Source organism: Manis pentadactyla, chromosome 9, assembly GCF_030020395.1.
Source record: "Manis pentadactyla isolate mManPen7 chromosome 9, mManPen7.hap1, whole genome shotgun sequence".
NCBI lineage: Eukaryota > Metazoa > Chordata > Mammalia > Pholidota > Manidae > Manis > Manis pentadactyla.
Genome location: NC_080027.1, coordinates 115118204 through 115143921, shown reverse-complemented (window position 1 = coordinate 115143921; position 25718 = coordinate 115118204). Strand labels below are relative to the sequence as shown.

Here is a 25718-nt window from a genome sequence, read left to right as displayed (position 1 = left end):
ATAGCAGCTGAAAACAGCAGATAGCAAGTGATTTGCCTAAGGGACACAGCTCACAAGGTGGAGCCAGGATTTTGCCCCAGGTGTGCTGACTACCACAGTCCATATTCTTACCCATTACATTATGGCATTTTCTTGGGTGTTGAAAAGGCATTAGATTTGTGCCGAGGGGAGAACTAAAACCACTGAGAAGGAATTAGAGAAAGGCACATTTTTTTTCCCTCCACGTACAGAAGAATTTAGCCATGGTGGGGACGTAGAAACTTTTTAAGGAAAAATGCTTCAGCTGAAATGCTCAGCTTGGGTTTAAAGTTAACTAGAAGATTGAAGAGTTGTGATTCTAATCAACATCATTTATAGCTGAACTGAGGGACTGTTCCCTGTGGCTGTAAGTCTCTTAGGTTTCACAGCTGAGGTCTCTAGTTTTCCCTGGTTTGTTTCTTCAGGAAAAACCTGTTTCCTCTCTTGCTTGGCTTTCTGTAATTTACTTTTTCAGAGGGTGAGGGTGGAGAGGAACAAGTAACTCCTCAGACCTGCCGTGGGAAATCTCCAAGCCCAGTAGGCCCAGCCTGTCATTTCCTTGACGCCAGAGCACCCCCTAGTGAGCTGCTGGAGATCTGCGAACTCAGCCAGGAGAAGATGAGCTCCGTGTTTGAAGACAGCAACGTGTACATGCTGCACATGATGTACCAGGCCATGGGCGTCTGCTTGTACATGCAAGACTGGGAAGGAGCCCTGAGATACGGGCAGAAAATCATTAAGCCTTACAGGTGATTGCAGTGGCCGTGCTGGTCGCCTTAGCACTAAATGGAATTTAGTGACGTGCAATACATACCCTGGCCGTCGTGTCTTCTGTCTGGGTTGGAACAGGCCTAGAACAGATTTCTCTTCCCTGCACCCACTTCTGGAGGTACAGATGCAGGCTGCTGCTCCCTTGGGCCTGGTTTGTCCCCTTCACGTTCTGAAGAGTCACCTGTGGAGACAGGTTGAGGTCATGCAGGGGGTGTAAGATCCCTCCCAGGGTGTCCACAGTAAATTCAGGCCAATATTATAAAGCCACCAGTTTGTTTCTTTTCGTTCCCATGCACGCCTTCTAGTTAAAAGGCACTTAGCAATCAGCAAGCAGAGGTCTCAAAAACCCTGCCTCCCCATCATTACTCACATCATCCTCTTCTTGTGCTTTTTAAAATGGCAGCCCAGTTTGCAGATGGCAAAACCCTGGGACCTTACCGTTGGCCGGGGTTATTCAGAACCCTTTCTTAGGTTTGAATAAAACAAGTTGGGTTTTAAACTGTAATGATGAATAGATCAGCCACAGGGAAGTTTCCTGTTGAGAGGTTAATTGAACCTTGAAGTAGGTGACAGATGGAGGTCATGGCATCGCCTCTGGCTCCGACTAGCCGCTTCAGGGCTGGGCTAGGATGGCCTAAATCAAATCCCTGGGATGCCTGTTAAACACAGGGCTGTATGCATTTCTAGGGTCTCCCCAAGGCCAAGTGGATCAGAATCTGTGGGCATTAGACTGAAATCCCTGTGTTCCAGAAGCAGCCTGGATGTGTCCCATGAGTTTGAGAAGCCCTCCTACCCCCGGTTCTAAGCCGGGGGAATGTCGAGTTTGTCTCTGCTCTCAATTTCCACTGCCAAGTCCGCCCTCCCCTTACCGCAAGCTGCCCTGATTAACCGGCAGGGGGAGCCCAAGGGGAAGCCAGCCTCTAAATTATCCTTTTAGAAAAGCAATTTGCTGCACTGGGGATAATCCCAAAGCTGCTGCTGCTTGGGCTGGGTGAGAAAGTCCTCAGGTCTCATGCATACTTCTCTAGGCGGGGAGGGAAGGTGGGAGATGGAATGGATGGAGGCAGATAGAAGGAATGAGAAGGACTGAGAGAATCTGTACCTGTGGTTCCTCTCCCAGCAGGGCCTGGCTGGGCTGGACCTTCCTCTGCTTAGTGAGCAACTTCTGGAGGCCCAAACGGGCCTTCTGTAGGGCCAGCAGTCCCAGGGCTTCCTCCAGGCAGCACGATGCCCCCAGCCTGGGAATGCAGCTAGAATGTGTCTCTTTTGGTCAGATTTGGTGGGTAGAGCTATACAGACCAGCCTGAAAATAAACACCTCCTACACTCACACACACACCCTCACCTATGAGGCACCTCTTGGTCTCTGTGCCTAGGGAAATGCTCTCTCCTACGCAGGCCCCATCAGTCAGCCCTCCAGTTAAAGACAAGAGAATAATACCTACTGTCTATGCAGCCCTCTGGGCAGTAGAGAAATATCCAGGAGAAACAGGAGGCAGCCTCCTGACTTCAGAGGGCTTATAGTTTTGCTAAACTAACTGGTGTGGTGGAGCGTGACAGAAACCTGGCATCTTGGACACACAGTATGTGTATATTTTGGAGTCCACTGCCTTTCAATATGCGAGGATAGGCCTAATGCGCTCATAAATGCGGAATTCAGTTTAAAAGCTGTTTTCCGGATGCTCTGCTTTGGCTGCGCCTGAAACAAAAATGTGGGTCCAGGATTGCATGTTGATCATAAATATGTACAGGATTTCGCCTGCAGTTTTCATGTAGCTTTTCAGGAGCAAACTGCCTAAAATGAAGTGCGTGAACGGCGGTGGGCGGGGTCAACCACGCACACTGGCCACCCAGAAGCTGCGGGGTTCTCAGCTCTGCCCCCGCAGGCTCCCGCGCCCGGCCCCCCCGGGCTGCTCGGCGCCCTTTGCCAAGGTGGGCTTCCGTCTTCTCCCTTCTTTCAGTAAACACTACCCTTCGTACTCGCTCAACGTGGCCTCCATGTGGTTGAAGCTGGGAAGACTTTACATGGGTCTGGAGAACAAAGCTGCCGGAGAGAAAGCGCTGGGAAAGGTACCACTGCGGCGGACCTGGGGCCCCGGGCTGGGCCTGCCCCCTCGGCTCCCTTCCTTCGTGCCTGACAGGGCAGAGCCACCGGAGTGGCATTGAATGCCGGCCCTGCCCCACCCTCTGGCCCAAGACGGGGGCAGCGGGTTGGGGAGAGTAAGTCATTGAGCCTTTGCGATGTTGCATCCAGCCTCCTGTAAGGAACAGGGACGCCGCCCCCGTCCCATGTGAAGCCCTGAGAGCAGACGGAGGCACCGCACAGGCCAGGAAGCCGTGGTGAAAGAACTGTCCATTTGCTCACCCTTTAGGATTCACAGATTTATGAAACCCGATTGCAGTGAATCGAGGCAGTTGGATATGGAGCGCTCCACTTTATCAGAATCATGCATTTCCAGTTTATCAAATGCACTTAATCACCATCGTCACCATAAATTGAGTACCAGTTACATGCCATGACCCTCGTGTGTGTGTGTGTGTGTGTGTGTGCTTTTAATTCTCACAGAAATGAGAGAAAGTTTTCTGATGAAATAACTGAGATTCAGGCAGACGAGGTAACCAGCCTAGGGCAGGAGCCGGGTCAGGCTGGGGCATCTCTGAGCGCCCGCTTCGGCCCACCCCGGAGTCGCTGGTGGGGGAGCGGCCGCACCCTCACACCTGCACCTCCATCCCGAGAGTTGATTCTCACTGTCCTTTACAGAGAAGTGAACAGTTGATAAAATGTAATCTTTGGGATAGTCTGTTTACAGAGGGGGAAGTTTGTACAAGCTGGGGACACAGACGAGGTCTGGACGCCTAATCCCCCAGATTCTCCAGATCTTCCAACAGACTGTTTGGGATGATGGAGTTAGGTTCCCGCATCCCAAATGGAAGGGTCAGGGACCAGCCAGGCTACGAGTGCACGAAGCAGAAAATGTCCCATTTTTAAACCACGGAATTTGTCTTCTAAGATAACATCCTTATATTGCCTTGGTGAGTTGAGGAAAAATTAACCAGTTAGGTCACAGTTTCCCAGGGCTGGTCAGGGAAGGATGCGGCTCTGAGCAAGGAACATGAGGTGTGGACTGAATGCGGAGGGCAAGGGGAGGCGTTTAAAACGGGGGACTCCTGAAGACTTGCTCTCTTACCTGGCCTGCCTCCTCCTGCTTTGAGATCTGAATAGGCTGGTGTAACCGACAGAGTCACAGGCCATCCAAAATCCCGTTCGGGGGTGTGGGAGTCATTTAAGTTTTTCTTTCTGTGAGGAACACAATTCAACACAAAAGAGCAAAATAAATTCTTACAGATTACATTCAGTATATACTTCCTATATGTCAGGCACTGTTCTAAACACTCTAAGTGTATTAACACCTCGGAGAGGTGGGTATCATTCCACTTTTACAGAGGAGAAAATGGGGCCCAGAGTAAACTGCTCAAGGTCACAGAGCTAGGAAATGAGGGGAGCCACAGAAAACTCTCCCATTTTACATTGTCTTGCTATAAAGAAACCTTATTAAATGCATTCTCTCTCGCTTCCTGAAATGAAACCTGCACCTATTTTTACATTTTTTTAAAGACTACGTATGTATTCAAAGGAAAGCATGTACTTTTTGAAAGGGAAAAGGCAGTTTAGCCATGTCTTCCAGATTAGTAAACTAGGTCTGATATCAAGTCACTATGAACTTTTCCGTTCCAGCATTACCTGCTTACTTGGTTGAGCATAGCCAAATAATTCCGTCCTGAAAGTGTCCTTTACTGAAGTATCTAGAACACTGGGGCAAAAGAATGTCATAGAATCAGTTTCTCTTTATCTTCTCCTCTGCAATGGCAGAATGGTTTACTCAGCAGTAGACTGGTTGACTAGTTCGTGAGCAGATAGCTTGTCTTTTTTTTTTTTTTTAAAGCCAGACCCTAGAGGAGAACACAGGCTCTAAAAGCCAGCGTGCGTCCTTGTCTGAAAGCGGAGGAGGCGAACTTGAATGAGCCCGGGGTGGGGGAGTGAGGGGACTGGCTTCAGGCTCTCAACCCTTCGTCTGTCTGTCTCTTCCCCAGGCCATTGCAATCATGGAAGTAGCTCATGGCAAAGACCATCCGTACATTTCTGAGATCAAACAAGAAATTGAAAGCCACTGAAACTGTGCCACCATGTTTGTTTTTATTTAAATACACGTGCAGAAACCTTCAAGATTTTGAATATTTCAGATGATACCCATCACTCCAGCATCTCTGTAAAATCACTGGAATGAAAAAGCTCCCTGACCTTAAACCACGCACACGGCTTACTTGGAAGTTGGTCTTAATCTTAAATGTGAATTTCACATGAATTTCGGAATGCTTTTTTCTTTTCCCTAAGCGATAACGGCATGGTTTCATATATTAGAATACACTTTGGATAGACTTGAGTTTTAAACATGCAATTATTTTCCCCTTCATACCTATTATAAGGTTTTGAACAAACCTGGACGGTGAAAGAGAATAAATGGAGAGTCATAGTTGAAGGTTGTGTTGGCTTCTGTCTGTGGGGAGGATTTCAAAGTGGTGGTGGGGCCCCAGGCCTCCCCCTGGAATGGGTCAGGCTGCCTCCTGAGCCTTTCCGGTGCAGTGCCTCTCGAGAAGAAAGGGGGAAGGAGCGAGAAGGGCACTGGAGAACAATTAAGTGACCGTCCCTGGCAGGAGAACGTGTGTTCCGATTCTTCAGGCTGGTGTCTGGTATCCCTTCAATGCACTAGATGCCTCGTGCACGTTTGACTTTCCTGGCTCTGCTTTTTCCTCATCTGTCTGAAAGCAGACTTCGCAGCTCTCCGTCTGGTGATTGCTCTGTGCAGTACTCTCCTTGTTTGGACACACTCCAGGGTAAGCTGGAGAAGGGAAAAAATTTTTTCCTTCCCAACTCTGTGTTGTTGAGCAAACACTGGTCTCTCCCCGCACGTGTAGCCAGCAGGAATCCAGCTTCCCCACGCCTGGATGGTTTAACAACCTGGCGATTGTTTGTTAGCGACCGCTGCAGAGGAGGCCTGGGCCTGTGCTCTGGAGGGCAGGCATGTTTCTCGGAGCAGTTTCTTGTAGTCCACAGAGAGGAACTTCCCCATAGGTGATCATCAAAAGCCTGACGGTGTTCACTTCAGCTTTCTTTCACATTCAAGATCTGCCAACAGCTCGAACGGCTCAAAGTCTGGTACATTCGCCTTTCTTCCTCATCTACACACTTCCCCACGCATCTGTCTCTCACACACGCATACATACACAGCTGCACACAGTGGGATTCAGCAGGGAGAATGCATTCTCTTGTCCAGCGAAGTGCAGAGAGACATTTATTGAACATCTATTATATGCAAAACATTCTATATAACTCTCCCTATGCAGAGAGATGAGTAAGACAAGCCCCTAGGGGGCTTACTGTTTTGGGAGTGTTCATTTACTCTGTAGCTAAGCCTAAAATAGGCTTAGCCCACATCTCTGTAGGTTTTATGAAAGTTATAAAAGTAATGCTTTCTCAATAAGTTTAAGTAATACAAACGTATCTGAAAAAATGAGCGGGCCTTCCTTCCCAGTCCCAGCCCACCAGGTAGCCACTGTAAAGTTTGCTTAGGTGGTCCCCATATTTCCCATGCCTGTATAATGTATTTATAGAACTAGATTTAGAAAAACAAAGCCAGAATGATACTGTCATTTTGTAACCTCCTTCTCTGACTTAACAGTATGAATCCCTTATTGGTTCCGCACTTACAGATTTGCTTCCTTCTCTTTAGGCATAACACTGCACTGAATGTGTATCCATAATTTATTCAGCCGTTTTCCTATTTATGGGCATGTGGTTTTTCCAGTTTACTATTATAAACAATGCTGCAGTGAACAATCTCAGGCATTTAACTTTGCTGACATGTGGCAGCACTCTGTGGGATAGATTCCTAGAAGTGGAATTTCAGGATCAAGTAGTGGAAACATTCTCATTTGAACAAATATGGCCTCTTTTCCTTTTTAAAAAGCTGCATTAGGTGCCAAAAGGGTATAATAACATTTGTAATATTTGTTTTCCTGTGCCCTTATAACACTGTATGATTTAAAAATTATTTTGCCTATCTACTGTGTGAGACACTGTTTTATATGCAATTGTTAATGAAATTGGGCACTCTTTCATACACTTAAGAATTATTGTGTTTCCTCTGTGAGTTGATATTCATGGCCATTGCCTATTGTGCTATTCATGCCTCACATAATAATTTATAAGAGTTCAGTGTATATTGGAATATTGGTTTTGTCATGTACAGAAAATATTTTTCCCCTGGCTGTCCATTAACTTTTTTTCATGACACCTGCTGTGCAAAAGCAGATTGTTTTCATCTTTGAAAACAAATTTTTTTTTTAATCCTATTTTTTATTTAACTCACTGATGGGTGTGGAATTTTCATTTAATAGAGATCTAATTTTATTTTTCAATTTTCACACATACATGGTCAATTAATATGTGAGAAAATAATCATGAATGTACAATGGGGAAAAGACAGCCTCTTCAATAACTGGAGTTGGGAAAACTGGACAGCTACATGCCAGAGAATGAAACTGGATCACTGTCTAATTCCATACACAAAAGTAAACTCGAAATAGATCAAAGATCTGAATGTAAGACATGAAAGGATAAAACTCTTAGAAGAAAACATAGGCAAAAATCTGTAAGTGTGAACAATGTTTTCCTAGATACAGCTCCTTGAGCAAGGGAAACAAAATAGAAAATGAACAAGTGGGACTACATCAAACTAAAAATCTTCTATACAGCAAAGGACACCAACAGCAGAACAAAAAGCTACCCTACAGTATGGGAGAACATATTTGTAAACGATTTATCCGATAAGGGGTAAACATCCAAAATATATAAAGAGCTTATATGCCCCAACACCAAAAATAAATAAATAACCCGATTAAAAAATGGGCAAAGGACCTGAACAGACATTTCTTCAAAGAAGAAATATGGATGGCCAACAGTCACATGAAAAGATTCTCCACATCACTAATCATCAGGAAAATCAAAACCACAATGAGGTATCACCTCACACCAGTTAGAATGGCCACTATCCAAAAGACAAGAAATAACAAGTGTTGGTGAGAATGTGGAGAAATGGGAACCCTCCTACACTGTTGGTGGGAATGTCAACTGGTACAACTTCTGTGGGCAACTGTGGAGATTCCTCAAAAATAGAAATACCATTTGACCCAGTAATTCCACTTCTAGGAATTTACCCAAAGAAAACAAAATCCCTGATTTGAAAAGTTACATGCACCCCTATGTTTATTGCTGCATTACTTACAGTAGCCAAGATATGAAAGCAACCAAAGTGTCCATCAGTAGATGAATGGATAAAGAAGATGTGGTACATATACACAATGGAATATTATTCAGCCATAAAAAAAGAAATCCTGCCATTTGCAACAGTGTGAATGGATCTAGAGGGTGTTATGTTCAATGAAATAAGCCAGGTAGAGAAAGACAAATACCATATGATTTCAGTTATTTGTGAATACAAAAATAAAGCCAAACAGAAAGAACAGAACGGCAGCAGACTCATAGACACTGAGAAGTGACTAGTGGTTACCATGGGGGGAATTGGGGGGGAGGAGGGGGATAAAAGGGCACAAAAATTCTCCATCATGATACAAGTTGGTCACAGGGACTGTAGTACAGCATGGAGAATGTAGTCAATGATGCTGTGACATCTGTGTTGACAGACAGTAGCCACAGTAGTTGGGGTGAGGATTTAATAATATGAGTAACTGCTAAACTGCTGTACTGAATATTTGAAAACAATGGAAGATTGTATATCAGTGATACTTAGATTTTTAAAAATTTAATTTTCAAAATTGCTAGCCACTTCATCTTACTACACTGATGGACAGTGACTGCATTGGGGTGTGGGTGGGGACTTGATAATATGGGTAAATGTAGTAACCACATTGTTTTTTCATGTGAAACCATAAGAGTGTATATCAATAATACCTTAATAAAAAAATTTTTTTTAATTGCTAGGCAACTTATGCCAACATTATTTATTGAATGATTTATTTCCCCCTGCTGATCTGAAATGGTTCCCTTATCATTTCCCTTACAACTTAGGTTTATTTCTGCACTGTTTCATTCCATTGATCCGTCTGTGTTCCTATGCCAAGAAAATACTCTCTTCATTATTATTATTTTTTTCAAACAAGATTTTGAATGATTAGTGTTTGATCTGACATTGAAATTAAATGCCGTAAAAGGAAAATTGCTAAACTACTATTAAATTATCGCTTCTAATGAAGAGTGTAAGTGGCTTTGCCAAGAAATAGTATAATAAAACAGCAACATTTATGTTCAGAGGTTTTTGTGGCACATGTAACTTTCTTTTCATAGGTCTTCTGGTTCTGGTAGAGTGGTTTCCTCTGTAGGTTCAGTTGTTAGTTATTACTACAGGAATATTCTCAGATATCCATCCCTCAGGAGTCCTGTTAAAGGACCGTCTGCCAGAAAGAGGACTGGCAAAGACCATAAGCCTGGGGTCTGTTAGAAGTAGCAGCCCAAAATCTGGAACCTTGAGTTTAACCATGTTTGATGCTTTTTCAAAACCTCTAAATGGGGTGGCAACTCTGTTAAAGTTCCTGTAATCAGGCGGTTCTGCCTTTCCTTCGGGCTTGCAGAGTGTAGGGCATAAAGCCTCCAAAAGCTCTGGATCACTGCAGATGGCCTGTTCCCAGGGCGGCTGATAGTACTTCGGGACAGCTCTGGCGTTGACCCTCTCAGGAGGAATTTCCTGCCGTGGGCCAGAATTTCCTGGTGCAATGTTTTCTGTATTTGGGGGGCTTCGTAGATCTGGGGTGTTGGGAGGAGTAAACGGGGCTTGTTGTGAACCACCTTCCAAGCTGCTCCATCCAGTTTCCCACTCTGCCTGGCAGTATTGTAATTAATTTGTGCTTTAGAATCATACTGGAAATTTTCCAATGTGTATTTGTCAGATCTTCTTTGTCACACCTTATAGTCTGGTACCACGGTTACTGAGATGGGATAATTCTTCCAACATGTCTCTGGGGATGCTCACTTTTTTGCCCAGGTCCATACCATTTACATCAAAAAAGCCTTTGCAGAGCCCAGGTGAGAAAACTAGGGTGCAGCTGGATGGGACACAGTCACTTCCCTCTTTCTGAAGCGCTTCTTTTAAACTGTCTGCGGTATCTGCTTAAGATTGGGGTTCAGTGTACTCCCAGTTCTTATGATTCTTTTAATTCCACTTCCTTTCACCCCCATTTCTAGACAGATACCAGTTGCTCTAGAGTGCCTTTCCTTCCGTTCTTATTCCTTCTCCTTCTCTACCAACTTGCTGTTAATCCCTGTCCTTTTATGCTTCGCTCTCTCTCCCTCTCTTCCTCCAGTATTCAAGTCTCCTCTCTTCATTATTGTTGCACCACAAAGCGTTTAGTACGTACTGGGGCTCATCTTCTGTGCTGTTCTGAAATTTTCTGACCACTCCCCTATATTTAACCCTTCAATGTATTTGAGAATCATTTGGTCAAGTCCTCTTTTGGGGTCCCCCATCTCCCCACAGAAATGCTGCTGTCATAAGTAGAATTGCATTGGAGTCAGTGGCACACAGAGAACTGATCGCTCCTTCATAATATGAGTCCTTCTATCCCAGTATGTGTTGAGTTTATCAAATTTGTCAGGGTTTTGCCTCAAAAGGGTTTAGTTATGTTTATACAGGTCCTTCTCAATCATCTCAATTCTTGGGTTTTATGTGTTCTGTAAGCTATTATGAATGGATGTTTTGTTTTTCTTCTATGTTTCTTGCCTGGTAAACTGACAAGTTTTCCCATTTTTATGAAACAATAAAATGTAAAATTACACAATAGACATATTCAATCCTGTTTTTGTCATTTACTGCTTATTTGTGTGTATGTTATTCTTATATTTCATCGTGCTCTTTGGGATTTTCTTCTCTGCCATTTTCATTTCCTTCCCCAGCTCTGCTATTAGTCTATTTCGAGATAAACAGGTCTACTGGGGGGTACTGTTTTCTGTCTAAATTACATGGCCCATGAAAGACAAAAACATATGTATGTACCTAGTCTCTGCCAATCCACTTGACCTTCCTCCATTTTCCCTGGCATTTTGTCTGTTACATTTATACATTATATAGCTGTTCACTTCAAGAATGATGAATTATTTTGTTGCCAGTCAACACAAACACACAATTGTTTGTATTTTGATTGAGATTTGCTTGTCATCTCCTTGTACTCCAGAGCGCTGACAGTATTCGCATTTTCACGACATGAAAGAAGCTGGGACCTCCAGCAGGTGGGTGACTCCCGCTACAGTGACAGGGCAGTCAGTGTGCTACTTTCAGAAGTGCTAATGCTGCCCTGTTACTTATCAAGAGTACATAAAGGAGGAGTCCCCTCTCACCACCAGGGGCTCCCTGGGCATGCCTGTGGCGGTAGACTGGCTGGAGAGAGGGGACAGGGCAGCTACCTTTAAGCCTTGGGATGGGCTGTGCTGTTTGTAACATGGAAAGACAAAAATGAGAATTTGGTCCTCCTCAGCAGCCTTCACCTGTGTTTTCCAGGTCAACAGTTTGGGACCTGAGTAAATGAAAGCTGGGGGAAAGGACTGGGTGCTTAACAAGAGTTATCACTGCATTTATGAGAAAGATCCATTTCTATGTATTCTTGGCTCCATTTGCCCAGCTAGCATCCCCTTTCGGGATTTTCCTAACAATGACAACCTTGGGAATTTCAAACTAATTCTTCAGTATGGTCAAGTTATACAGGAAGGAAAAATGGGTAGAAATAAATGGGCTTTTGAAAGTGAAAAGGATTTTCCCAGGCACTTTTGTCTATGAAAATAATCCTAAAAGACAAGTGCTTGCAACTAATGCAAACATACATAGTAGAGAGAAGATTCTACTATTTTTCTCTGGAAAAAAAAAAAAGGTTTATTGCAAATGGAAATCAATAGATATCTTTTACAAAAAGGGTTAGAATAAAGATCTCACATTTGTAAAGGCACATCTGAAACATTTTACAGTAATGATAAGGGCAGTGAGAACATAAACAATACATAACTGAGACCAGTAATCTAAAGACTTTACCAGAACAGATAGGAAACAGTGCAAAAAATACTGTCAAAAGTCAGTTTTATACACCTTATAACTGTGTATAAAACTGGCAAGCATAAGCTTATTTACTGATATAAAAAAGCACATAGAATATAGCATGCATAGTTTCATTTAAGGCATTTAATATTATTAAATTGGGAGGGAGTCTCTATCCAAGTAAAATTGACAAGAATATTAATAAATCACTCCCCAATTTAGGGAATGTCCTATAAACTTCTCACTCCCTCTCTTGCCTTACAACTGTAGTTTGCAATAAAAAGACTGGACTTCCATCTTGCAAGGTAGCAAGTGGCTACCACAGGGAGAAGACTGTTCTCAGGATCCCAAGTCCCCACCTGGAATGCATTTCTCATAGCAACAACATAATGTGTGGTTAAGTTTCCAGGGCAGCCCGCAGCACCCGACCACATCCAGCGGACAGAGTGTTACATTTCAGCTGTGTCAGAAGTCAGAAGGCTTTGGTGGACTGACCCAAGAACCTTAAGAACAAACTGGTTTCTAAGCTGGGAACTTGGCTGTACATGGCTTCAAAACGAAATCTATTAAATGGCAATTCTTTTGAATGGTATCACAATTTGTAACATTTTATAAAACACAGACCAAGGAAAGCATCAAAATACTGAATTAAGCATAACAAAAGTCCAGTGAAACAAACGAGATTAGCCTGGCATTTGATGAACACAAGTTACAGAAGATTATACATGTAATAGTCATCTGCATATGTAAACCTTTTTTAATTCACTTAAGAATCCTCAAGCAAGTTAGTTGACTATTGAAGAAACAAAGGACATACACAGGAAATCATCTCTGATGAAGAGCAACCTTACTTTGAAAAGGATTCGGTTAATAGGTTTTTAAGATTCCAAACTGGCAAGAATCTTTAGTCAAAAGGAAACTGCAGTAACATTTTACAATGTCAAGCTGAAAAAAAAAAAAAAAAAAAAGACAGCTCTGAATTACAGCTTTCAGTTCCACGCCGAAGGTATTTATGACCCAACATTGTAGACGAGGGAAGTGGGAGGCCCCCAAGAAATGCTGAGAATGCCAGGTACCCCTGCTCAGAGAGCCACCCTAGTAGCTAAACTCAGAGCAGGATGCCTGAGATTTTAGCGAAACAGTTGCGTCCCGAAGTACAAGACCCTAATCCAATTTTATCAGCTTTCTCCTCAAAACCTTTCATCAGGCAAGAAAGAACCAGGGTTTCCTGAAGGAGGAGGTTAGGAAGAAGCAATAGGATGTTACCGATTGGATGAACATCTTATCCCTCCACTCCTATAACAGAAATGATCATAATACAACTTGTAATAACGCTGCGAGCAAAGGGGGGCATCCAGCGAGCAAGGAGGAGGGGATATTCTTGAGCAGCAAATCCAAGCAGGCAGCAGAACCCAAGACTCGCATCGAGCTCTACTGCAACGGTCCGGACACAGTCGGAACCCAAGTGCAAGGGTGAAACAGAGCTCAACACGGCAGCCCAGTCTTTCCTAGGGGTGATCTCATCCTTTCCAATCCTCTAGCCTTACAGAAAGGGAGGGAGGTAGGAATTAGGAGAGGCATTCCAGAGTCCAGAAAATTGTTTGTGAATCAGTAAGATTTTTTGATAGCAGCTTTGGGGCTAATCTAAAAACCCTTCCTTTTGTCATTTGCAGTTCTCTGGGCGAGCTCATGGTATTTTTTGGAAAGAATGATCTAATGGCTGAGGGAACAGTGACTTTCTACACAGACACTCGCCCTATTCAGGTGGCACATTAGCTCCAGCCCTCCTGCCTTATAATGAAATGTCCTTGAATTTATTTTTGAAATAGGAGGGCTGGCCGAAGCTCCAAACAGTAGGAACTGATGCACATCCTCCCCTTCCCCGCACCAAACAACAAACAATAAATTATCCACTCTAATGAAATCGATTGATGCCAGATACTCAATGCCAGGCTCATGGACATTTTAATTAGGGAACATTTCAGTCTGACCTTGCCAAAGAAGAGGAAGCTGTATTAAGCTGAAAAAAAAAAAAGGGTAGTCAGCTGGATAAAAATGCTTACCCACCTGAGTATACAACTCACATGCAAAACCTGAGAGCAGGCAGGATATAGGTTGAGTATAGGCAGGCTGGCTGTTGAGGTTCACAGGACCCCACAAATAACAGTGACTTTAGGGACAACCCATGTAGGTCAGCAGAATTTGACTGGATACACCCTCATGTTTCCCCCAGGTGTGTTGCTGCTGCTTTCAACAGATGCATGAGGAAGGTCTTTTGCCCCCAGTTGTTTTGGAAGTTGAGGCAAAGACGATTAGCATTCTGCTTTCTTGCCCAGAATCCAAGGGCCGTGTCAAACACAACTTAACCTCTTACAGATTTCCACCCTGTGGAGCCAACTAAGATTATTTCCATCCTCTAGAGCCAACTAGCTTGTCGCCCAGAACAGTGTAGACCACTGGAGAATTGGTGCAGGGTCCACGGAAAACCCAAATTTCTCCCTTTGGAAGCAGTGCTGGATGGGTTATTTTGCTCATGAAAAGAAATTACTAAGAGGGTGACAAGTGTGTGTTAAAACCCACAGGCAGTCCAGGACAACACAGCAGGAGAACCTTTGGTGAAATGGGAGGAGGCCGAATTCCCACAAAGGGCCATCTTAAGAGCCCAACAGTGATTAGTTGGTGCTTCTGGAAATAACTCACTCTGGGACCCTAATAATTCCTCCTGATGGAGGAGGAATGAAGGACAGACTCACACCAACATGGGTCTGACCCAGTCCCATCCCTTGAGTCTAAGCTCCCTGGTGCACATCTTAGAATGCCCCTGCATCGCTCCCTGATACCCACCTCAAGTGAGTGATACATGGCCCCCCAAAGACAATCAGTACCTATACCCACTTCCCCACCAAACACACCCCTGGAAATGGAGAGCAGAGAGGAGCACGCACATCCTGCTTTCCAACTAAGGACGCCTTCAGGCGCACGCGTCACGCTCCATGTCCACTGGGCTGAGGTCAGCTAGTGCAGACTGTGCATCGCAGAAGGATGGCAGCTGACAGCCCCACAGTGATGGGCCTGTGGGCATCAGTAGGGTCCCACCATCTCTGCGGGGAGCAAGCTCCAAGCCCCAGGAGACGGCCACTCACCGAGTGAGCAAGGGTCACTACCGCAAGGCGCTGAGTTCACAGATAGAGCCGCACTGCTCGATGCACGCACCTTCACGTTCATTAGCACTTGTTTGGAGAAATGACAGACGAGGAAAGACACAAACTGTGCAAGCGAGATTGAGTCACATGCATTTTCTATCACTGGAAACAAAATATGGCCCAACTACTGGAAATATCATGTGGGTCAACCTACGCTAAGCTGGAGAAGAAAAGCAGGCAGCTGGATAAAAACGCTGACCTGCTGTACTCATTGGAATTTGTAACTGAACCGCAAAAGCTGAGAGCAGGCAGGACAAAGGCCACATGAGTACTGGGCAAGCCTGTGATCAAGGCCCACAGGCCCCCCACTTAGAGCCCACAAAGAGCCTCTATCCAGGCTGGTGGAGGGACAGGCCAGAAATGACCACGTGACTCTAGGCAAACTGATAAAATTATAGTAAAAAAATTAGTTCCTCTTCTCGGTCTGGGGCCACAAAGGTTGTAAAAGTAACATTCTCTCTATTTAGGCTCTTGGAAAGCTTGTTACTCAAAACCTTCCAAGTGGAGATGTTTTCCCCTTTCCAAGTCTCACTGTTCCCTCCAGCTGAGGAGAGGAGCTCCTTCCTCTTACTCTACAAAGAAATCAGTGTTTGACAGCTCTCCTCAATGCAGCCAAATCCTGCTTTCCTTCCATCCAGGAAAAAGGTATATATCACCGTACATGCCACCAAAAAGGTGTCTCCCTTGGGCCTGAGGAAACTGTCAAAGCTCAGCCTGCCTCAAGGATGAAGAAACCAGACTGAGCCCTCATGCCCCAGGGACCCCAGTAAACAAGGGTGGACACTAGGTAGATGTATGCAAATGAGTGCAGATGCAACAATGCAAAACATTTCAATAGGAAAACTTTAAAACCAGAGGCCTCAAAGTGTTTGATGGCTTTGTGGCGAGATGGGGTTTTTTTTTCCATTTAAAATTTTCTCCCTTCAAATCCAAACGGCCGTAATAGACCCCGACAGCTCCAGCTTCCGACTCAATACATCGTCAGGAACTCATTCCAAAAGCTCTAACTAGATAACTAATTTAATACCCTTTGCTTCAAGGTTTATTCCTGGGCTTGCTGCCCGGGTATAAAGCATCTCTGGGCAATTATTATGCAGATGCCACTGAAAGGACTTTTAAGTGGCTGCTGCTAATTTAACAGGAGCTAGGTTGGCATTTACTGGAGATGCGAACAGGAATACAAAATGTGTTAACAGGACTCTAAGTATTTGTTTTTAAAAATGAAGTCTGTGGGATAACTTTTCAATGTCTTCCTTTGGGTTTCAACGTAAACTTTGGCTGGGAAAATGCACACCAAACCTACTTTTCCCCTGCACTTTGTGCATGAACGATCATTCCTGTAGCACAAGGCAGCAACACTAGGTGGGCAGAGAGGAGGAGCAGGAGCGAGGAGCCAGGAGCTCAGAGAGACAACAGGTCTACACGCTTCCCCCGCGAGACGTTTCACAGCGCACGTGGGGGCCTAAGAGATGACAAAGAAATACTGATGTTCATCAAATAATAAACCAGTAACTGCGGACCAAGTGTTAAAACAATCCTGACAGCAGAATATCCCAAGGATGCAACATCTCTAAGGAAAGGAAACCAATAACGTCCTTGCCTGTCAATGGTCCAAGTCCTGAGTGTCTCATAGTTGATGGTTATGAGCTCTGCTCCACTGAAAATACATGTCATACAAACGATTTTCTTTTTCAGAGCATATACCAAAATTCTGGAATCTGCAGAGCTCAGCTGAAGTTATACTCCTGCATGCATTCTTCAGACTTTGTTGTAAAAGAGCGGTGGCCAGACACCCCTGCTCTCGATAAGGGAACAAGTACCACACACCTGGTCAGATGGGAACCTGCTTTGATTCACTTTTCCAAGCAGTTCATTGGGAATCTGCTTCCACACCCACCTGTTCGTACGTGGTGACGGAATCACAAAGGCACATGCTTTCTGTTTGATTTGATTTTTCAGCTCATTCTTTCTTTGCATTTTCAGCTCAGGAAAGAAAAAAAATGCAGCAGGGAAGGAAGACTTGGTAGAACACCTGCAAAGGGCAAGTCTAAGAGCGAACCACAATTTCAAAGTTGCATTCAAGAAAAACTAGACAATAGAGAGAAAAAGTCCCCAAAATTCAGCAAGAAGGAAAATGCATGGAATATAATTTATCATGCACTGACCTAAGAAATTCAGGATGGTGACTGGGAAAGCACAAGAAGAGACAGACTGAGAACGGAGCTCCAAAGTGGGGGCAGGTTTAACCCAGAAGTGACCAGAGAGTGAGGCTACCCACAAAGGTAAGCCAGTAAAAGACTCGGTGTGAGACGAACTGTGCCATCATTTATAAAGAGCCAAGACCTGGACTCCAGGTCCTGAGCAGGCCTGGTTCTTTGCAGCCAAAGCCTGGAGATGGAGCAGCACAGTGGGGGCTCCATGCAGTGTGGCACCTGGCCAAGGACCCTGCCTCCTGCACGCCAAGCAGCCCCCATAAATCAGCTTCCCCAACTGGTTCCCTTCCAGCCTTTCCAATGACTTGGTGACTGATGCACAGGCAGAACGCCCCAGCCCCTCGACCTTCAGGCCCTGGTCCAGCACACACAGCAGATTAATAAGAACCAGCATCAGAGCCCTGCCTGCCTCCTTTCTCTTCCCACTCTGGCTCATTATCTTCTCTTAATCAGGCAAGACGCCGAGCTGCACAGATGGCCTGGCCCAGGGCCTCAAAGGCCACCAGACTGGGGCCCACTGAGCAAACAGGGAGAGGCAGCATAGACAAGGGGTGCAGTGGGAAACAGATTCCACAGCCCAGCAGAAGTGGCTGGAAAAGATCCGGCCCAGAGTGCCTCACTCAGCCGGGGCGAGGCAATCACTGCACCCTAAGGGCAGCATTCCCTCTAGCTGTTCCCATCTTTAAAACAAGCCTGGATGGAAAGAGACTTCTGAGGGTAAGGGCAGAAAGGGGAAGGGAGGGAACCAGCCATGGAGATTCACAAGCCCCTAAATAAAAGAGAGCTTTCTCTTCAAGAAAGTTTTGGCCCTTATCTGTACACTTCACGATGAGTTTATTTTCTTGCCGTCTTTGATTTGGACATGAGCAATTAGGCTGATGAATTTCAGAGTTGGTTGCAAATCTGGCTGCGACTTCACTAGAGATGTGTTCCCTTATGCCTCTGTCCCCCAAATGACCCACTAGGCAACCTTCCCTAATGATATGTTACAATGCAGATCAGTCAAAATGTGGTTCAAATGAAAAGTACTATACTGTGAAAACCACGTTACAATGATTCACCAAAAAGGGGAAAAAAAATAAATTATCTCATATAAAATAATCTATGATGTTCGTGAAGGATCTTGGCTCCTGTCCTTGGGGAGCGTGTGGCCCGCCTGCTCCGGCCGTCTGCACCCTGCTCGGGGAGCAGATGTCATCTGGAGGTGCCTCTCCGTCGGCAAGACGGAGGGGGGTCCCTCTTCCAGGAGCTGGGACGGGGGCTTAGATGAGTCTGGAGTTCTGGAGGAACTGGATGAGGACTTGGTAGACAAACTTGTACTGAGCGATGGTCTGGATCATGAACATCCTTTGCTCCCTGAGCAGCCTCAGCATGATGGGCACTTCCACCTTCTGCAAGAAAGAGAGAAAAAGCAGAAGACGCTGAGACAGGAAGCCTCCCTCGGGTCATTGCTCATGCGCTCTTCCAGGAGGCGTCCGCTCCCTGCCTGTGTGCAGGTAGGAGGGGAAGCACACGACTCGGCCCCTCCAGGCTTCGCCGACCAAGCGCTTGATACCAGCCGCTGGAGAAGCTGGTCACCATGTGCCCCTGGGTGGCACTGTAAACACGGAGCAGCCTATTAGAGAAAACACAGAGGCCGGACTTGAACCTGCCTGGCACTCCCACCTGTATCATGACCCGGGGGTAGGATTCAAGGCCTCTCTGGTCTTAGTTTCTTCATCTGTAAAATAAGGACAAGGATGCTCTCTTCAGAGGGCAGGGTGACCTTGCCCAAGCTCGTAACACATCCTCAGCAACGGCAAGGGGAGATAAATAGTACCACCGCCTAGGATCACAGGATGAAATGCATGGAAAGCAGGTAGACAGTGTCTGGTACACAGAGTTCTTAACAAAGACGACTCATTATTACTTTAGTAATATTAATGAGATGAGAACCACCAGGCCCATCCTGCTACCATGAAGCACAATCTCTGAACACCAGCCGTGTTTGGAGTGAGACTTTCAAATAGCTTGAGTATTAGATGAGATTGCCTATGTGTTAATTCTTTGACAATACCGGTATCTTCAACGGAAGGGAATTACTATGCTGGTTCACCGGCGTCTGGGGAGAGCAGAGCTGCCCGGTGCCCCAGCCCCATGTCACTTCAGCCCTGGGCCAGCCGGGGCAGGAGCACCACGGGGCCCACGAGGCCGCCCTCGTGGCTGTGGCACAGGCCCTCTGCTCCGGGAGCCTGGAACCCACAAGCCGCCACACCCACGAAGCTACGAAGGGCTGAGCAAGCACTGAAAGCAAAGCAATACAGTTTAGCTGTACGCCTTTTCTTACTTTACTTTCAAGAGTCATTTCAGCTATTTCCAAACTTTGTGTAGCTATGATACAATACATCCCATCCATATTACTCGCCCTTCTCCCAAACCAGTTAGAAGGGACAAAGTTAAGTCCCTAGTAATAAAAAAGTCATGTGAATCCTCACACTATTAGTCAGAATACCCAGACTGTAGGCTTCTGATGGTACCTAGTGGGTCCCTGCCTAAACTATATTCCAGAGAGACCGATACCATGATCTAGGGCCTAGAGCCACCTAATAATGAACTTAATTAACATAATGTTTGATGAGCATTACTGTGTTGGGCACCAAAGACAAGGACAGAGTAAGGCTGCTCTTCCCCCAGGCCCATCAAAGGCTTTGACAGAGTCAGGGTCACACAGGTCAGGAGCACAGGCACTGGGTCAGGCTTCAGCGGCCGAGCCCCAGCGCTCCCACTGCCTGGGTGAGGGACGTGGGCACATCCCTTCATCTACTTGTGCTGCACTTTCTCTGTGCTATACAAGGCTACTAACAGGGCCTCTCTTACAGGTTTATCGCAAAGGCTCCTTGAGGTGTAAGGCTTTTAGAAGAGTGCTGGCACATTTGATAAACACTACATACAGGTTAGCTGCTTTTATAATATTTTTATTGTGTTCACTGTTGTCACCCCCTCCTCCACTAACACCACTTCTGCCACCATTTCCTCCACTTCTACTTCAATCTCTGCCACCCGTCACGAACATTACCATCTCAACACACGGTAAGACTCAGCCCCAAGGACGGTATATTATGTGATATGGGGCAGTGTGAACACAAGACAAAGAAGTTTTTCCCCTGATTCTCAATGAAACGGTCCCGGCTCTTTGGAAGATTCACTCCCACAGGCTCTGCTGTCTGTTTTTCAATGGACAAAGACCCAAAGTCAAAGACCCACGAGGCCGCTGATGTCTGCCCAGTCTTGCTTAGAATGCATTTCCCCCTCTCTCCTCTATGAAGGGGGCTAACTTACTTAGAAAGTAGCAAGATCATGACATCTTGTTATTTGGCTAGTGAGAACCTAACCCTTTGTAATTAGCCATTGCTTTAAACTACTGCTTTACAAACTAGTGCTTTCCAAAAAAAAGCAAGGGCATCAAAATGTTACAGCTAACGTTCAGTGACCAAGAGCAACGGGCCACAAAGAGGCTTCTTAGAGCAGCCTGGAAGAATCCCTTCCCATCCTCACACCTCACAGCTACCTGGCCCCACTTGTAAGCATCTTTGTTGAAAGAAAGAGAAAAGGCATTTCACTGACAAAAGTAAAGCTGTACATACAGATTATAGACTAAAACATAAAATATGTTCAATCTAGAAATCACTGAAAGAAAGCAGGAAAGTTTAGACTGGGGAAAAAATAGGATACACGATTTCATATTTATTTGTCAAAATCGTTGTTTCAAAAACAAACTACCTAAACATGTTCCACTCTTCTCCCAAAACAGGGGTTTGAATCTTACTAGCCAGGCTTGAAGCAGAACAAAGCAGAGAATTTTCTCCTCCTTGACCATCTACCAATAGCAGTTATGGGAAATGGGACAGATAAGGCGGCTATATTTGTGCTAGGGGAAGGGAAGTGAAAAATATGAGTCATCTTGCTATCTTTGAATATCAATGGGAACAGAAGTCCTTTTTGGACTAACCACATTCCAGCAAAGAATGTTCTGGCACAGAACTGGGCACTGAGGAAATGTGCTCTGTTTGGCCACACCGTAGAGAATCTAATCGCCCCGAGCCCTCACCAAGTCCACGCGAGGCCCTGCGGCCGAACTCCTCACTCTGCACCATGCTGCTCTGACATGCGTTGTTTATGTTCTATTGGGCCAGTAACATCTGGTGATCAATGAGCCTTCACGTCATCACATTACCAAGGCTTTTGACGGGTCTCCAAAGGGCTCAGAACAGAACAATCCTTCCTGTCAGGCAAGATGGACAGAATAGCTTCTTGAGTTGAAGAGGAGGAAGGTGGAGCAAAGAACTAACGCACAGGGAATGGAGCAGAGAGGGGGAATCTGGCAACGATACTGGTACAAGGAGGGAAGACAGACAGACCTAAGTGGGGAGGGCATGAGGAGGTCCTTCTTGCCCCCCAGAACCCACTGGAGCTCAGACACGCTCAGGCCATATAGACCTTGATGCCACTTCATCCTGTTTCATCTTCCCAGCCCTGAGTGGATTTTGGACTTAGCGACAGACTTTCATACTACTAGAGACTTCTAGAGACTTCTAGAGAAGTCAAATAGTGACAGGGAAGCAGGCAATCAAGAAATCTCCTGTGAGACAAAAGGATAAAGATGAAGATGATGCAATTTCTGTTTTGAAGTCTCAACTGATTCCATGATAGGATGTCTGCTTTTAAGAACAGACCACGTTTGGTATAACCCCTTTTCTACTTTTTAGCCGCACAAATATTCATAGGTACAGATTGAAATGAACTTTTTATAGGCAGGGATTTTAAAAATTCTTTGAACAGGCTGAAACATAGCACTTATTATTTTCCTAGAAGCTTCAACATTAGAAGCTTCATGGGGCAATATTTCATCTGATTTTCAACCACTGCTGCCACTGAGTAAACATGTCTACTATTACATAAAACATTTCACAGAATGTGCAGGGTAACATTCCGTAATTTAAAAACTACCAAACCTTGTCAACAGTTTCCTTTGATTCCCCACATTGTACAATATGGAAATGGAACAAGAACCAAATGACACGTGGCATTGAGAGGCAGAGTGAAGACAGGACATCACTGGGGTCAGGAAGTAGAAGACCTCACTTTAGCACCACTGCTTAAGAGCCCCATAGCCCTGGACAAGCCACTAAATTGTTTTTGGTTTCAGTTTCCTCCTCTGTAAAACAGGAGGCCTGGCACAAGCCCAGCTGTGAGGACCCCAACTAAAGAAAGAGAAGTGAAAGTCACTTAAACCCCTAAAGCCCCCATGTGAACAGAAGGCAGAAGAGTTATTCTTTAGCCTCTGATTGCTCTGTCTTATCTCCATCAAATCAAAAGCCCCTCGGTGTAACCCCCTGACCTACGGCCACGGTAAGAGGCAGGGAATGCCGCACGTGGTGCTGGCACAACCTCGGCCGCAGGCCACTTGTCCGGGGAGAGGAGCTGGGCGTTCAGCCTTGGTCAAGGCAGGCCACGTCCACGCACTCAGATTATCTACCCGGCACTGCTGTATCTCACCACTGCCACTCTAGAAAGGAGCAAAACCAACTCTTTTAAATAAAACCTCTCTCTGAAGAATGAAAAACATTTTTAAAGTATACATATTTTCACATAGGATTTTGGCCAAAACATCCCAGAAATGCAAGATGCATCTAAACGACGTGCAACCAAATAACCCACCATGGAAAATTACCCTCAATAAAACCAGGCGGCCTACAAAAGTCTGCAGACTTCAGGAAGTAGATGATGACTCAGAGCAGATTTTCTGTGTCTATTTCACGTATTCATCCCTTCTTCTGGATTGTCTGGGTATCTACAGGGAACAGTGGAAGGCAAACGATAAGGAAGGTTGCAAAGGTCAGAGTCCAGCCAGGAATGATGGGCCTGGAAAACCGTGGTCAGGAGAGAGGAAATGAAGCACTGGAAACAAAAGGTCACAGGTCTGGCCACGGGGTAGCTGTGCCCCCACGGTGAAGTGTCTGGAGAAGCCCCCAATGACTCACTTCATTATGCTCCAGGCAGTAGATCATCAGCTCAGAAAGAATGACCACGCCGGTCCTTCCCACCCCAGCACTGCAGTGGACGACGATGGGCGGGTGCCGGTTCTCCGTGGCTTCCAGCATGCTGTTGGTATGGCGACGCACCGACTGGATCTCCTCCAAGTAGGCTGCGAGACAAAATGCAAATCTTGTCACCAAAGTCCTACGCGGCTTTGCGTATAAGTGAAGGGAGAAAACGAACTGACGGCGAACCTTTTTTTTTAAGTGACAATAATTTACAGTTCTTACAAGACACTAATTATTTGGCTGCCACTTGCTGTACAGTCCTGGATCCAGAAAGGACCAGCTGGGAGTCGATTAGTCCACGGGAGAATTTGTTCTTTAAATTAAATAGGTCTTTTTAAAAAATTAAATTCTGTTTTCCCCTCTGCAAATCCCAAAGTCCCCCAAGCAGATGATTCTCAACATTACTTACAGCAATTCCTACTATTAACAGACTGGAATCAGGACACCAGCGAGGTCCCCTTGAAACGCCCGCCTGTCAGAGCTGGTTTCTAGTGGGGAGCACATCCATCTGCCCCTGCTTCCTTCCACTCGCTGAGGCTTGACTTAATTTTTAGATTTTAAAACAGGTTTTTGGAGGGTCTGCCTTTCAGCTTGGAGCCCATGTGGTTATGTGAGCAGCTCGAGATGGGCACCCTCCCTTTCTGGAGGCCACATGGGTGTGGGGTGGCAGGGTCGCCCCACCTCCCCATCCCTTCTAACATCTGCCTATCTCAGCAGGCCGGCACAGGACCTGTTCACAACTTCAACTGGGCACGTGAAAAATTACAGCAATACAAGCCTGGATACCTTTTTTTTTCTCATGAGCATGAAAAAAAGGAAAAGTACACAAATGGCATCCTTACAATAAAAGTGTAAGAACCAGAAAAGGTCAATTAATAATCGAGATTTTGCAGTAGATAGCTCAGGGCAAAAACAGATCTGAAGGCTCTTGATACTCAGAAAATCTCATGCGGCAGTGTTAAAATAAGAGGAGTAATGCTCAGTTTAAAAGCATCTCTTCATATACATTAACAAGAACTCCTATTTTCCTTTATAACTTATTTAATGCAAAGTAATCTGACGTAGTTCACCAACATAAACTATGACTGCTATTACCACCACCGCCACTACCACCAGTAATGTAAAATGAGATGGAACAAAACACAAAAAGGGGGGAAGACGGTTTGAGTTGACGAGATTGAGTAATTGCTATTTGGCACCAACATGAGCTCAGTACTGTGCGTGGAGTTCTCATTACAATTTTTCTGCAAGGGGGAAGATATTGGGGGGGCTGAGCATCCTCTAACAAAAGGCAATGGTCACATGCAAACAACAAGGCTTTTCTTGTGCTAATTTTAAGATATAAGAGGAATATTGAACAATAAAGCAGATGCCACCATCAAAAGGAGTTTTGTAAAATAGAGAAAGTGGATTTAAATGGATGCTTTCACTAACAATCATATTAATAGCTCAGTGAGGATATCTGGAGGCTGGAAGGCAATAAGCTGAGGTCCTCTGTAACCTAACTGAAATCTGGGCAAAAATCTTCTTAAAATTCTTAAAAACCTACAGGGCCAACATTTCTTAAGACCCTGCTCAGTATACTTGTCCTGAGTTTCTTAGAAATGTAAACAAATAAATTTATATTGTCTAAAAATATTCTCTCTATTTTTTGGTCATTTTGATTGACCTTCCTTACACTGGTTCTGATTTAAGAGATTTGACTAAAATGTTAACTGCCTTAAAAACAAAACCTTTTATCAGAGCTGTTAGCCAATCATCAAACTGATCTACTTTTATTGTTTCTGGGGAAACATTTTCTGTGTCTTAGAGAAAATTCTAATAAATTAATTAGCAAAAGGTTACCAGAAAGGAATAAGAAGAACACTGTTATGAGGAAGGAAAACTCCACAAAGGTCACTGCCCTCCTTACTAATATTTTGATAAACTGTTGACCTTAGTCAGACAAACCACTAGCCCTCTCCATCTAGATTTTACTGTAGATCCTTGGGTTCTAATCACCCTTCCATTCTCTACTTTCAATGTCCAACTCAATTATCATCATCACTTTAATGGGAAATGAAATACTTGCATCAACAAATACTAATCAGAATCTTCCTGTTGTTGTGAAATGGTACTTCCAGGTACTTGAAAACCTATTCTCTCTCTCTTCTCCTCTCCCCCAAAGCCTCACCCACCACCTTCCTGTTTTAAATGAGGATCAAAATAAAATCAAAGTTCTGACATTCTCTAACATCCATATGACAACCCCTTCATGGTGGGCACAGGTAATCCAGTC

General features: G+C 45.0%; 2 protein-coding genes and 1 pseudogene across 11 annotated transcripts in view; 1 reads left to right on the top strand and 2 right to left on the bottom strand.

The window, feature by feature from the left end:
- SMYD2 (SET and MYND domain containing 2) overlaps positions 1-25718 on the top strand; it is an 88232-nt gene that overhangs the window by 40807 nt on the left and 21707 nt on the right. For 3 of the 8 annotated variants that reach the window (XM_036912530.2, XM_036912534.2, XM_036912531.2), the window contains exons 10-11: positions 593-767; positions 2750-2858. In XM_036912530.2, coding sequence (XP_036768425.2) covers positions 593-767; positions 2750-2858 — 284 coding nt within the window. The other 5 variants (XM_036912535.2, XM_036912526.2, XM_036912533.2 and 2 more) reach the window with 5 other exon arrangements.
- Positions 8968-11599, bottom strand: LOC118926050 (myozenin-2-like; annotated as a pseudogene).
- Positions 17137-25718, bottom strand: part of PTPN14 (protein tyrosine phosphatase non-receptor type 14) — a 164108-nt gene continuing 155526 nt past the window's right edge. For 2 of the 3 annotated variants that reach the window (XM_036912525.2, XM_036912523.2), the window contains exons 18-19: positions 23378-23541; positions 17137-18748 (exon numbers count right to left, since the gene is read on the bottom strand). In XM_036912525.2, the coding sequence (XP_036768420.2) occupies positions 18620-18748; positions 23378-23541 (293 nt within the window). In that variant the 3' untranslated portion in view covers positions 17137-18619. The other variant, XM_036912524.2, reaches the window with a different exon arrangement.